The sequence below is a fragment of the Accipiter gentilis genome, chromosome 1, assembly GCF_929443795.1.
Source record: "Accipiter gentilis chromosome 1, bAccGen1.1, whole genome shotgun sequence".
Classification (NCBI taxonomy): Eukaryota; Metazoa; Chordata; class Aves; order Accipitriformes; family Accipitridae; genus Astur; species Astur gentilis.
In genome coordinates this window covers 32,081,740-32,097,437 of record NC_064880.1, presented here as the reverse complement: position 1 = coordinate 32,097,437, position 15,698 = coordinate 32,081,740, and the positions used below count along the sequence as shown (strand labels likewise).

The window sequence follows — 15,698 nt, the reverse complement described above, 5'->3', positions numbered from 1 at the left end:
AAAAAGGCTGGGACCATCACAGAAGTGAGAGACTTTGCTCCAACTAAAAAAAAAAGTGTGCCAATTAATAAATACCTTACTGATCCTTATGAAAATTGTGCATTTCACTAAGTCATGTGAAATGACAATTAAAAATAGAGAATTCAACTAAATATCAATTTCAGAGGACCGGCTAGCATGTACACTCTACGTAAGTCACTTTATTGATGTGATAAAAACCCTTCAGAATCTTCTCCTAAACTAAAACAAGATATAAGATAGCTTCCAGTCTAACTGATAAAACTGATAAAAAGTTGCTTTGAATTCTTAACCTGTATTTTAGAGGAGTTTTTTTTCTTTTTTTTAAATTACAACTTTTATGAGTTCCACTGTTGATATTTTAAAATAAAATAGAGCAAGGTAATATAACAGCAGGATGCAATTTCTTGTTCATGGAGTAAAATCATAAAACAAGTCCCACTACCTGCAAAAGTATGAGGCATAACATCTGGCATCCAGTTTAACAGGTACATTTCAAAATTACTGGGTTTTGTCTCTTAACAAAAAATATTTGCAGTAAAATGGATCTTTATTCCTCAGATGCTAATCTGCTCCTGATGTTTGCCCCCAGCCAAGAGTTACAATCCTCAGTTTATAAGTAAACAATCATGTCCAAAACCCTCACACCCCAAAAATTAAAGACTTTAAACAACCTAAGCAACAAGAAGCAAAGCAATAACAACAAAAAAACTCCCAGTTTTTCCCAGAAATTGTTTATGATGAACAATGCTAGAGGGAAGATAAATACTGAGCTCTATGAAACAGAAGCAAAATTGTACATGATATCAAGTTTCCTGGTTTTCCTATAAGAAACTAGCTGTTGAGGTATAAAAAAAAAATCCAGAAGGACAGAAAACCCCCAACTTGATAGATATATATATTTTTTTTTTATTCACTTACCTCTGTAAAGACCAAAAAAGCCTTCAAAACGCAAAACCTTTTTAAAGCAGTCAAAGCTGTTTTTATACATCAGCTCTCCTACAACTGAACCAGAGGAGCGCTGATTCTGCATACGTGTTTTCACCAGGTCTATGGGATACACCGCAGTAGCACCAACAGCTGTAAGAAAGCATTTGGAGTATTATTTCTGCAACATCATTTTTGGTGCAGTATATAATTATTATGATGATTTTCTACAACATTTATTTAAACACAAAGTACATATAAGCTGGTAAGATCTCTGCTATCTTGGAAGTAAGAAAGGACAATACTGAAATCTAGAAAAAAGTCTCAAGGAGATTGGATTACACCATTACATAAAACAAGGCATGTAGAGCAAAGAAAACCAATCTGAATTACCAGTAAGGAAATTCGTTACTGAAGTAGAGTTTCAGAGGACTGTGGAGGGATACTAGAACAGAAGCAATATGGAAAAAAAGGGAATGGCACAACCAAAAGCGGTTCCACCTTCCAGTTCTGCACGTGTATAACCAAGAAATGCACCTTAGATGAGATCAAGTAGTCTCACAAGACAGTGTTAAACTAACACAAGCTTGAAACAGAAACCAGAAATATTACTCACCTCCAGCAATTGAACCCAAAGTGAACCTGTAAGCTGACTCAGCTACCTGGAGCCAGATAGGCCTGCCTAACTCTCCATAAGATTGCTGTGTGAGGAAAAGAAAAAAAAAGAAACAAACAAAAAAACGCTTGAAAATCTGCATGGAAAAACAAAGATGCCAGTGAATTGGCTTTTATAATGTTACAGAAAGAATATGATAAAAATTGGTAGCTTTACGTTGAGGGGGAAAAAAAAATTACTACAGAACTTCTATTACATCTAATGAATGAAACACATTTTTCAAATACTCCTTTCAGAAAATATTCTTCCTTATGTATTCCTAGTATAACTGAAACAACTACGGTCAAGAAAAAGTAGACAGAAACTCAAAACAACTTTGCTACTTTCCATTCTGTTGCCTTTGAATTTATAAGGCATGGAATCCCCTGTTGGCTCAAATAAAATTCAGTATCTCAAAACGAATTCAGCATCTCACAGACAGCATCTATCAGCACAGGATATATTTTAAGATAACATATACATTAATACATAGCATAAACATGACATTTCATGTCTTCAAAACAAGCAAAAAGTCAATTATTCCCCAAAGTATTCTTCAGAAGACTTTTTCAGGCAGTTGATAATTTACAGAGAAAATGATGACCTCACTCACTTCAATCACATACACTACTAAAAAGGTATTACTGTTCTAAATAAATACAAGTCTGCACAGAAAATATTTGCAGAGACTCAATCATATTATTAGACACTTATCAGAAACAAGGTAACTGATAAACAAGATGTAAGTGTTCATAAATTTGCACTATAAAGTATGCAAGATGGGCCAAATTTTCTTCCAAACATAAATACGGGGATTAGGGAATAATTTATATTATGCAGTATAATTTATCTGGGCTATATAAGTGGCCTAGATATAAACTCCATATTAAAGCAGATACCAAAGCACATCTCCCATACACAAACCTGTTTTTCTTAAAAGCACCCTATATCATTAGCAGATATGCTCCTGACAGCACAGCTGGAACGTATACAGACCTCAGACTGCTACAGGAGGCTTTGCTCTGATGCACATTAGGAATTCTCCACAAAGATTATCGCATGCACATTTCACAGCTAACTCACCAAGGCTTCTTAACTAAGTTACGTTCAGCTTACTGAAGCTCTGAAAGGTGGAATACCCACAGAAAAGACAGCATGTACCTCAGTATAAGCTACTCTGTTTGGACTGGTATTACACTGGATATGGAAAACCCTGCCTTTATTGCATAATGTTACACTGTACGCACACAACGTAGGACAAAAGCCTATGAGATTAAGGTGGGATCATTACCCGTAAAAAAACCATGTGTTATATTTTATACAGTTTTTCCACAGAAGAAAAAGACACAGCTACCGCCATTTCCTTCCACAAGACATTTTCCTCCCCCAACAATATAGCTTAACAGAGAAGAACAGAGAAATTCTAGGTAGCACCAAAATTATAAACTGCACATGAGAACCAGCATAAAAAAGTATAAATCAAATGTATTGCCTTTACAAGCAAACAGAAGCAATAAATCTGAAGAATGTCCTCACTATTCTCAAAACACTTCAGTTTTCCTATCAAAAAAAAAAACCCAACCAAAAATCACAATAAAAACAAAATAACCACCAAAAAAAATTCTGAAATACAGAGATATTTTTTTGATTTGTGTAAATAAAAGACACATGCCATAATAATACCCCGAAAAGGCTTAGAAGCAGGACTGGTTCTTCACTCCACAAAAAAATTCTCATAGTTTAGCATACCTGCTTCCTTTTAGCTGTTCTAAGGTTATTCTTTTTCTTCTAAGCTCCACACAGGTCTCATCAAAATCTGATCATTACATTCAGACATTAACCTTAATGAACACGTCACTGGATGTTAAAAATTAAGTTCTTTCTGAAGGAAATGTCACTTTTATACTATTAAATAAGTGTTCACAAAGTTTGCAGTTTACTTGTGTGTTCAGATGGATATGTAAATCAATGTAATTAATGCTATAGCTTTCAAATCATGAATATTTATAAATAGAAAATTACTGTAGCTGTCATCTCCATAGGATATTCAGCTGCTAGGCTTTAAGAAAATCTTACACAATGAAAAAATTGACAACAAAGTAAACATGGTTGAAAGCAAGCTAATTTCCATTTCCACCACATCTACATAGAGTGACTTTATGTAAAAATTTAGATTTTCCTTTAAGAAGGAATTTTTAAACTATGTAAAAGTGATTACAGACTTGTTTTTATTTTCCAGGGACAGCTGGACCTCACTGGGATGATATTCTCTCTTCCATGAAGGGATATCTTTCATTTTGTCAATACAGTTAAATAAGGTAACATAAGGTTCAGTTAGGATAAGGTCTAGTAAAAGACTGTTCCTTATAAATCAAAGAAAATTACATTACTTTGCTTTCTGCTGTACTTGACACAGAACATAGAATGGGATGAAAATATAATGTATTATTCCAAGAGTGTTAAAAGAGTATATTCTGTTCTAGTGATGAGTGAAACTTTTATCAGTGAGCTCATTTTATAACAGTGCCAACCTACAAAGGTAATTCTGAAGTGTAAAATAAAACAAGTCAGTATTTTGTCTACTCAGAAAGGTGAGTGCCACAAAGACACTTATTAAAACCAAAGCTGCTGGTTAGGAATGCAATTACAAAACTTCATCAAAAATACTTCTCATTAGTCTGGATAAACATTGTATACACATTTCTGTGTCAAACCATTCCATCATTCTTGTCTTTAGGAATCCATAGGAAGACAGTTACCACCAAGTAGGTTTTGGACACTCACTTCATTGACTCAGATATGTCTTATCACCCAAGGACAACAGAGCAGTAACATTAAGGACAGACCAGATACTGTGTTTTGGACCAATTTGTTTGAAAGAGAACTGAATGACCAAATCCACCTGTAACAGCAGTAACCAAAATACACTCGAAGTCCCACATATGGAAGACTTGCTATATTCCGTATAGGACAATTTTTCAACCATAACAGTTGAACTAATTAAAGATTTCCCTGTCACTGATCCACACCCTAGATTTTACAGTGGACATAACTGCTTAAAGGAACTTCTTTGCAATATGCATAAAAAGTGAGCTAAGAAATAAAATGCTTTATAAAAGCAAATTTTCATTTTCAGATATGACTCCTGGGACCCCTCATCCACTGGCAAATACAGGACATTCATGTGGTGAACAAGGCACAGGTGATTTTGTCACTGTGCTGCCACTTCATCTCAGACCACCCTGCAGCAGTACTGTCACTACCATCACCAGGGTAGAGAATTTGAATTTCACTTTGTGAGAGACAGTGTAGCTTGGAATGGCTCACAAAGGTATCGCTGCTAGCTGCATGTCCTCTGGCCCCAACAGCCCAGATGGCTGAGCTACTTGGGAATCAGTTGCTGAATCACTGCAATTCAGGAGCAGCATTTTAATGCAACTCATCACAAGCATCAGATTGTCATAAATGCAAGATGTGGCTATTCAGTTGATTCCTAAGACGCTCAGCTGTCTGCATACCAAGCAAGATGTGGACAGCTGGGAGCAGAACCCAGCCCAAGCCAGGTTATGCCCATTTGGGAATCAGAACCCTCAGATGTCTTGATAGACACCCCATGAACTCCTACCACAGACTGAAAGAGAGAGAATTTGACTTGTTTAGACATTGTAAGAAAATGGGAACCCTCAGGATGAAAAATTGTATTTATCGACTGAGTACACAAAGATGTATTTAGTCAGAACTATGGGATATGCTCATACAAGATCTTAAGAATTAGATATCCTACTTCCCTTTGTGTATTACAGAGGGAAAGGGGATGTGGAGACATTCTTGGAGCAAAATACACTGGTTCGGATGAACACTATTGTATTTTCTTGTAAAGGTTATTCGAGAATGTACAGCTCTGTGTGGAACAGCAATTTCTCATGAAGTTCTGACACTAAAAATGAATAAAAGATTGCGCACCAGAAACTTTTAAGATCAGATCCTATTTTTTTTGTTTCGCATAATAAACACCAATGTGCAACCAGCCTATGTATTTTATGATTATGCAACTATGTAATTCACCATGTATGTATGTCTTCCTTTCTCAATCTGCTGTGTAACCATTTCAAGGATTTTCCCTGAGTGCATTATTATCTCTACATTATTAACAGTTGAGTTAATTCCCCCTCAATTACTCTCATGAAAGCAGTCACCTACAAAATGCTTCAGAAGAAGGATTTCTGTAGAATATATATGGGATGGAATGGAATGGAATATTTCTACTAGCAGCACAGCAGATGCCCCATTATGTTGCAAGTTTCACTATCAGCAGTACTTCAGATTCAACCTTAGATGAAGGTTAAGGTAAAACTTAATTCACAACTTAACTAGCATTAGACAGATCTCCTTGCAAAAGTAAACCTCTCAGATTATATGTTGAACCAAAAATACAGTGAAGATAAGACCTCAAAATCTAGATTTATTTTTAACACAAACTTGCAAGGCTATACTGGAAGTGAGCAGAATAGTACCCAGTAACTGTGGCAGAAAGTCTAAACATAAGCTAAACACCTGCATAATGTTTGGTCCTAAATCTTCAGTTCTTACAGTTGTAAAAAGAGCCACTGAAGTTAGAAGTAATTTATATTCAAAATCCTACTGCACAGCTTGGAGCTTTTATGCTGTACTATACGTGTATATGTTTAATAAGGAAACTACGATAAAAGCAAAGCTAGCAAACATGAATGTAAAGGTCTGGTGAAACGAAAGGTTAACATTCTACTCTGCTATTTTTCATCTTCCAGTTCTACCCTTTTCATCAGTTCCAATAAATATGAATTCCCCTTCTACTGTCTAGGGTAGATAGCCAACAAGTACAATAAGATTCAATAATCATTTTAGATAAATAGTTAAGCCAATCATTTCACCCAATTTTTCAAAGAACACATTTATAAACCTTGCATTTAATACTCATATTTTTTACTATCTGTATTGGGTTTGCATGGCAAGGTTTTGGGGGGGGGAGGGTGGGGGGCTACAGGGGTGGCTTCTGTGAGAAGCTGCTGGAAGCTTCCCCCATGTCTGACAAAGCCAATGGCAGTCAGCTCCAAGACAGACCCTTTACTGGCCAAGGCCAAGCCCATCAGCAACGGTGGTAGCACCTCTGGGATAACATATTTAAGAAGGGGGAAAAAAACCCTCTGCACAGAACAATAGCAGCGGAGAGAGAAGAGTGAGAAGAAGTAGGTCCTCCAGGCACCAGAGCAAAGATTCCCCTGCAGCCTGTGGGGAAGACCATGGTGAGGCAGGCTGTCCCCCTGCAGCCTATGAAGGTCCACAGTGGAGCAGATATCCACCTGCAGCTCGTGGAGGACCCCACACCAGAGCAGGTGGATGCCCAAAGGAGGCTGTGACCCTGTGGGCAGCCCGCGCTGGAGCAGGTTTTCTGGCAGGACTTGTGACCCCGCTGGAGACCCACGCTGGAGCAGTCTGTGCCTGAAGGACTGCACCCTGTGGAAGGGACCCACGCTGGAGCAGTTCATGAAAAACTGCAGCCCGTGGGAAGGTCTCACATTGGAGAAGTTCATGAAGGACTGTCTCCCGTGGGAGGGACCCCACGCTGGAGCAGGGGAAGAGTGTTATGAGTCCTCCCCTGAGGAGGAAGGAGCGGCAGAGACAACATGTGATAAACTGACCCCAACCCCCATTCCCCATCCCTCTGCGCTGCTGCGGGGGGAGGAGGTAGAGAATTCAGAAGTAAAACTAAGCCTGGGAAGAAGGGAGAGGTGGGGGGAAGGTGTTTTAAGATTTAGTTTTTATTTTCTCATTACTCTACTCTGATTTTGATTGGTAATAAATGAAACTAATTTCCCCATGCTGAGTCGGTTTTGCCTGTGACAGTAATTGCTGAGAGATTTCCCCGTCCTTACCTCAACCCATGAGCCTTTCATTTTATTTTCTCTTCCCTGCCCAGCTGAGGAGAGGAGTGACATAGTGGCTTTGGTGGGCACCTGGCATCCAGCCAGGGTCAACCCACCACACTATCTAAAAATAATTATATAATTACAAAGTTAGATTATTTAGTGAAGTGAAAGGCCTTTTCAGGAGTGAACAAATGTATTCACAGTAAAGAATCCAAGTATCTATACCTGGTCATATCTGAACAGGCCATCCTTCAATATGACATTTAATATCTTGTTTAGACACATGCTCAGTAGTCTGCCCCATTTCTATCCTTATAGTGATACACACAGCATGTTTCACTTGCTGGGAATCTAATATTTAAATTGTGTTATTCTCATTTTTCGTATGCAAGTACATGTAAACACTTAACTTCAACAATTTTATTCTTCTTCTACCTACCTGCCTCTGGAGTTCTGCCAAGTTGTAAGGTAATGCACCTTCAGCCAGCGGTGCTATCCTCTCAATATCTGCCAAAGTTAAGCGCCTTTCCACAAGAGATAGAAAGCAAATTACTGTTAGATAAAACATCAAACATATTCAATACAGTATTCCTGGCCACACCCCACAAAATACATCCTGAGTTTAAAAAAAAAAAAAAAACACTTGTCATATTTGAATGCACATCTAAGAAGTTTGCTCCACTGCAATAAAGAATGCTTGGAGTTAGAAGGCATTCTCTTCTTGTAGCTCACAAGTGGAGATAAAGGGAACTTGGATTATTCAGAAGCAAGTTTTTGATTACTAGTAATAAGGGATATAATACACAAATTAAGCTATTTCTAGGCATTCCTACCTAAGATTTCACATGCGTTAAAGACCCACACAAAACACCATCAATACTTAAAGTTAGCAATACCAATGCATTGTAGCCTTTTGGGAACACTGTAATGTATTCTGCTGTTTTATGTGTATACCTGTAACATGACAATTATTAATTGTGCATGATATACATAATTCCCTTACAAAACCCATGCATACAGCAAAGTCAGTTTACACTGAATAAATTACTGTAACAAAATACAATGGAACACAGAACTTTTTAAAATTAAGATGAAAAATTAGTAGTTTTTCCACAGAAAACAGAAAAATAATAATTGTAAAATGATAAAATTAATTACTATGTTACCCAGTAACACTGTATAAATCTGCCAGTTGGTAGAGGATATCTATTTCCAGTGGTGTAACTTGTCCAAAGCGGATTGCAGAGTGGGTAAATTCCTCTGGATTTAAAAGGGAAAGAGAAATAAAGCAATTGTATTATTTGTCAAATTTCCTCTTTAAATGCTCACAAATAACTTCATATCATAAAAACGAAATCTATCACCAAGGAACAAAATCCATAATGCAAAGGAAAAAGATATCTTTAGGAGAACATCTATCATGAAACAGGCCTTTGCAACACAGAGCAAGTCTAACTCCACAACTGTGATTTACAGTAAGAATTCATCAGAGTCAACAAAAATCCTCTTATTATCAAGCTTAATAAAACCACACCCACAATTTGTGTTTTGCAGAACTTCAGAAACAAGAATCACGAGACCAGAATAATGGTCCATTATTCACAGCTTTAAGGGCAACTGACTCATCTATTGCCATCATGTCCAAATTTCTTTCTTTCCTAGCTCTGAATGACCCCAAGCTTAGGTATTCATCTACCCAAATTACATGACATGTTCATGACATAATTGGCAAGCTACAGTAAACAAGTCTGAGCAGTGAAAACACAGTAGCTTTTTTTTCACAACACAAATCCAAGCAAGAATGTATTTATGCATCTGCACCAAAAAACATTGTTAGGCAATTTGTTAGCAGAGTTTAGAGGATGAGGACAGGCATTTTATGCTTTACTTACAGACAAAAGTATGCAGAGCATATTAACATAAGCCAAACAGAGAAGGGGGGGAAAAAAACCAAAAAAAAACCACTTAGCATGCTTTTTACCACACATAGGCTTGGCTGGTCCCATCCACACAGGTAATAAAATCAGTGATAAAATCTGTCATAAAATGGCTACAAATGCAATCCACTCATACCTGTGGCAAGACTGAAATATGGCAACCTTTCATAGGTACAGGGATTAGCTCTGTCCTAACAGACATAAACTATATATAAAACCACTCAGGCAAGTAAGCATTAAGAAGTTATAAATTATTATCATTTTTCTAAAAAAGATTTAATCATGGATAAAGTAACTAGAGCTAAAACAACATGGAGATTACTGATGATTGGATTTTCAAACTTAACCCATTCTATCACATTCCCTAGGAACTTTCTATCTCTAAGCAACAACGTATCCCTTTCAGGGAGTAGTAAAATCCTCAATAACACACTGACTTGCAGTTACCATTCAAACTAGTAAGGCCAACACAGGTCCTGCCAGAATCCCAATTCTTCTCCTTAATGAGCTAGCTGAAAATCATTACTAACCTGTGAGGATGAAAATCACCCTTTAAACACTTTCACGGTAGCCCTAACCTTGCGTACTATTGCAGCTTCTGACTTGCCTCAATCCATATGCAACACTAGATTACAAATTGGACAGAACTAAAAAATTAATGAAGCGTAGGAAATATACTTTACCTTTTGTGACTTCGACATCTCTTCTTGTACCTGCTATATTACTGTATATCTTCCTAACAAGATCCATGTTATTCAGAAGGTCATTAAATGCATTGAAATAGGAGAAGCTGACCTGATGTGAAACAGTTCCACCAGCTACCTTTAAAAATTAAATGAATGCAGTTAAGTGCCTTAAGCCTTTTTACAACATCTTATCAGAAATTATAGAAACATTCATTTGGGCAAATAAGGAAAGAATTAAAGATATCTTTCTATTCCTGTAATTTTAAGATCTTTTTAATAGAAACTAGACAGGATACCGTTTTTTTGTAAAAATTGAACATTAGGAAATAATCAGGAAATAAACACATAAGTAGATTATTATTCAATTTATCTGATAAACTAAATGTGTCACTGAGTATTTTTCTAATACTCTCCATCTGTAATACAAAAATGCATGAAAATGCTACTTGAAAGGCACTGACTTCTTGTATCACATACAGCAGTGACCATTTATTTCAAAGTCTAAAGTCAGTAGATACTATAAATTTTATGAAAGACAGTATGCCTTATTAGTTAGGCTAGGCAAGATTTACAGGTAAAATAGTAAGATAAAAGTTATTATTTCATATAACTTTCATTCTTATATACTTTTTATACTATGTACTTTTAGTTTATAACTTTTATGTCATTACTTTACCTACAGATCTTGCCAGACTATCACAGCCATAACCACTGTACCTCTAGAATCTACACACTGATTTTCCAAATTCTGATCTGAAAAAGAAAAGAATGTAAGAGTATATAAAAGGACAAAACTGTAAGTAGCCTCCACCTTTGGAGATCTTTCATATATTCAAATATAAAAATTAGATGCTTTTGTCCTAAATTAATGTTCTTTCTGTGCCAAGTACAGTTTGCCCTGCTTTAGTGGAAAGTATAGTAGACTAAGTCAAACTGTTTCCAATGGCACTTTAAGCATGTAAACCAGACTGCCAAACTTTTCCACTACTGAAGCCAAGGAGTGCTGCCATGTTTCACCCTGCCCACTCTGTTATGAGGGTGATAATCTCTAGCACCAAGGCAGTGATAAACAGGTAGGAGAAAACAAAGTGGGAGAGAAGCAGTAACATCTTAAAACATTACAGCTATCAAATTCTGAATTCAAGGCATTTTTCTTTACACTTACTGAAACTAAATTTTCTTCTACAAATGGAGTTAGCATATGCGAGCGAAGGGTAACCATGATGTCACTGAAGTCCAGCGCAGTTATCGTACCACTCTTATTTTTGTCCTTCAATGCAAAGGCTTGTCTTGCATGTTCTGACTGCAGCTCCTAGAATGAATATTCAGAAATAGCAGATTAGAAGCAAATTCTGTAACTCACTGTTCACAAAACTCTAAGTTCATATTCTTACAGCATGCCTCAATACGTCTGCACACGTAGACCACAGCACAACTGCAGTTTAAAGTTAAAAGGCCAGCTCAACTAAAACAAGAAGTCCACATATTGATTCTATCCACAGATTCATTCCTCTGTCAACGAAAAGCCTCAATTCAACTGTAAAGAAATACGCACTTTCACTAAATGATTTGGGAAATAAACTTCACATACCCATGTCCTGTCTGCTACCTATTCCTTTATTAAATACTTAACTGCTAGAGAAACTTCTGATACTGATCTTGAAGACTCAAAGTGAGCTGATCTCTTACACATCCAAGATGAAATATGACTGGGCTATTATAAGCTAACTCATTGAAAAGTACTTGAAAATAAACAGGAGAACAGTGAAAATTATATAATATAGATTTAGATTGCCCCCAACAGCTACCTCCCATAATGTCAGAAATGGTCACTCATTTCAGGCAATTTAAAACTCCTATACAATCTGTAAAAACCTTCATATAAAGCACACTGCAGTAACCTAACCTCAAGATAATAATGATGGTTGTAAATTCTATGTCCAGAAAAAGTTGTTTCCTTCTATTCAAGCAAACAATAAAGCACATTCAGCTGTCATTCAGACTTCTAGAAGCAGCTAAAATAATACCCATGATCTGACAGACAATAAGAAGAGGGCACACTATCTAGCTTGTATCACCTTCACAGTAATTTCTCAACTCTTATAACCTCAAGATCAAGGTTTTCCAGATCAGGGTGCAATAAGCCTGCTCTGATCCAAGTCCCAAACCCCACAAGATGCTGTTACACCAAATAAGAAAAACAATCTGATCTAAAAGGAGGGACAATATCCAACTTGCGTACACATTGAAATTACCGCAGCCCATGCTACCCTTCTCTACTAAGAGTTTTTATTATATGATGACAGTAAAGAGGTTACTGTATCTTACATGACAATTGTCTTGGAGCAATAAACATAAAACCAGAAGATTTTTATCATTTTGCCCTGGGTTCCCAACAAAAAGATTCTTGGCACTAGCAATCTGGGTTTTTTTCTGCACTAGTGTCCTGAATTTGTGCCTGGGATCACTTAAAATATGTAGTATCAAACGCAGGACACAGTTTATTCCTTGAAAGTAACATCAAGCTGTACCTTGAAAGACTGTGCCAAACTCCAGTATCTCAATTTACAATAAAGACTTCAGATCCTGTCTAGTTAGATACATTTTTCTAGAATCTGCTCTAGATCTAGATACAGCTCAGTACAGGAAAGACACGGACCTGCTGGAGTGGCTCCAGAGGAGGGCCACAAAAACCGTCAGAGGGATGGAACACCTCTCTTACCAGGACAGGCTGAGACAGCTGGGGTTGTTCAGCCTGGAGAAGAGAGGGCTCCAGGGAGACCTTATTGCGGCCTTTCAATACCTAAAGGGGGCTTATAACAAAAATGAGGACAGACTTTTTAGTAGGGCTTGTTGCAATCAGACAAGGGGTAATGGTTTTAAACTAAAAGACGGTAGATTCAGACTAGACATATGGAAGAAATTTTTTACAATGAGGGTGGTGAAACGCTGGAACAGGTTGCCCAGAGAGGTGGTAGATTTCCCATCCCTGGAAACATTCCAGGTCAGGCTGGATGGGGCTTTGAGCAACCTGATCTAGTTGAAGGTGTCCCTGGTCACTGCAGGGGGGCTGGACTAGATAACCTTTAAAGGTCCCTCCCAACCCAAACTATTCTATGATTCTATGATCTATTTTTATCCTGGACAACAATTACAGAATATATCAAAGCACATCTATCACTTCCTACTTTAAGACAGTATGTCCAAAACTATATTGTACCAAAGGCCGGCTCTGGAAGTGCATAATTTGTTTTTCTGCTAGACAGAAACTCTTAAGTTATATCATAGGGTGACCACTGAATGTTAATTTATGGAATTCAGTACAATTACCTACAATTCTGTGAACTCCGTTCTCATGAATTATAATGTACATTTCTCCTACTTCTCTCTTCCTCCATCCTTTATAATGGATATCTTCCTTTACTTCCTTCTAGTCTAATGTTCAATTCATAATATGCCTTTACTGTAAATAACTGTTTGGCTTAGCACAAAGCCCAGCTCTATGAGCAAAATCCTTTAAAGCCTGATCCCTAGAGGGTGGTTCAGCAACATCTCAGGAAAGCAGATTTGCCTCCCACTTTAGTTGGCTGCATTTAAGACCAAACTCCCATTATATGTGAGAGAAAAAAGGGTAGTATTAGGACAACTTTTATAAAAGTAAAGAAATGTTAAAGAAGCTAAAACTTTTATATGGGAGGTTATATGGTTAATAACAACTGGTTATATTAAGGATGCTATCTTTCTCTGGTAGAGGTTAGTTTTGCTATTAAATTCCTATGACAGAAAAAGTAGACCTTCATCCAGTTTAACAGCAATCAGTAAAATGGTTAATTTCATGAACAGGGTATTTAGTCCAATTCTTTTATATGATGGTGTTCAGGTTAAAGCACAATGAGTACACACTGCTTACAGAACTGGTATGGAAAAATAACAGTTCATCATAACTGTCAGGATTAGTATCAGATAATGATTATCACTACCAGAATAAACTCAAAATTTATAATGGTATTAGTGTATTGCTAGAAGTGAAAATCAATTTCAGTTCTACTTTGGAAGAAGGTTAATAACTGACCTGAAGAAACTGAGTGAACTCTGAATAGTTAAGATGCTTCTTCCTGTTATGTCCAAAATGCAGTCGAATGAACTCACAGTCCCAGTTGAAGGGGATTTGAAGATGAATAAGAGTTTGTTCAAATATTTCTTTGACATTTGCTTTGGGGGAGGGAAAAACAACAAGTGAGCTTTGGGGTATAGTAAATCTACAAACAATCCAGGAAGGATACAAACAAATGATGTTTTAAGCAGCTGTTTAAGAAGTGTTTTAGTTTAAGAGTAATTGCTAACTGAACCTTTAAAGACCTGTATAAGAACACATTTGCGACACAACGTGATACTTTCTGTATTACTGCATAAAACCTTGGAGTGAATGTTTTATTTAGTTTTAATTAAGAAGCAATTTCCCCTCATACATGACAAATAAGAGCTATTTTGCATTCTGATATAAAAATCAACAGTAGTTCTCCGTCTCTGCTAGGAGTCAAATTAAGCCCTTTATCAAGAGCACAAATACCTGCATTACAATCTCACGCAATATTTGTCATACTAAGTATGGTTTGATTGAAACTTGATTATTACAATCGCACTGTCTGAATGTCTACTGAAGATAGGTATAAGAAATGCCATCTAAAACATATCATTAACTCAGCAGAAAGCACCTTATTAGAAGCTTTTGATAAGGCCTTAGCATAAAAATCAAATCCTATAAAACATAATTGGTAGTCTCAGTTATTAAAATGTTTTAAGATAAGTGAAGATAGAGATGTCCTCTTTTAAATGAAGAAAAAACCTGTCATTTCAGAATATGGAATTCTCTGTATGTATACTGTACAAATGAAATCTCAATGCCAAATGTATTATCTGAGTTCAGTCAAAAACCTCATCTGAAAAAAAAGCATGCATTATTCATACACAGCATTGCCATGCTGCAGAACAAGCTTGCTTTTTGTACAGATTATCCAACACTTGAACAGTATAACTGGACATCTATCCATATCACATGAACACTTTTCAAAATCTACCTCCAAGTACCTGAACTAACCCAGAACGTGTTAACAACCAAAATAAAGTGTGGCATATAGCTTAAATTTAAAACAAAGTACAAAATATTTTAGCTGAAAACACACCCCTTCTTTTATATGTTTAAACAGTTCTGCTAAAAGACAAAATGCAATACGAAGAACTTCAATATAGTTTGATAATTCCATCAAGAGCTATTTACTTGGAGTAAACATGTTGCTTTCTCTGTGCTGAAGGACTAGATTAATTCATTCTTTCAATTCTATAGCCCTTCTACTAGTTCCTAGATCAAATCTAGGCAAATCACTATATGGTTTTATATGGGAAATGTTGAGAATAAATCTGTCACAGAATGGGGATAAAGTAGGATTCCTTGGCTAGATCACCTGCTTCACAGTTAGTCTGAGATTACATATTCAAAGAGCAGATTATGGCTAGTAATTGATTTAACTGTAACTTAGCCCTTACTTAAAGGTCAAGCACACACTATAGT

The 15,698-nt window shown here is 36.6% G+C and overlaps 1 protein-coding gene across 1 annotated transcript in view; it reads right to left on the bottom strand.

The window, feature by feature from the left end:
- Positions 1-15,698, bottom strand: part of SLC25A12 (solute carrier family 25 member 12) — a 52,120-nt gene that overhangs the window by 17,218 nt on the left and 19,204 nt on the right. The window contains exons 5-11 of the mRNA XM_049812214.1: positions 14,202-14,341; positions 11,295-11,441; positions 10,127-10,265; positions 8,673-8,766; positions 7,946-8,030; positions 1,562-1,646; positions 940-1,098 (exon numbers count right to left, since the gene is read on the bottom strand). Of these exons, the coding sequence (XP_049668171.1) occupies positions 940-1,098; positions 1,562-1,646; positions 7,946-8,030; positions 8,673-8,766; positions 10,127-10,265; positions 11,295-11,441; positions 14,202-14,341 (849 nt within the window). The remainder of the gene's footprint in view (positions 1-939; positions 1,099-1,561; positions 1,647-7,945; positions 8,031-8,672; positions 8,767-10,126; positions 10,266-11,294; positions 11,442-14,201; positions 14,342-15,698) is intronic.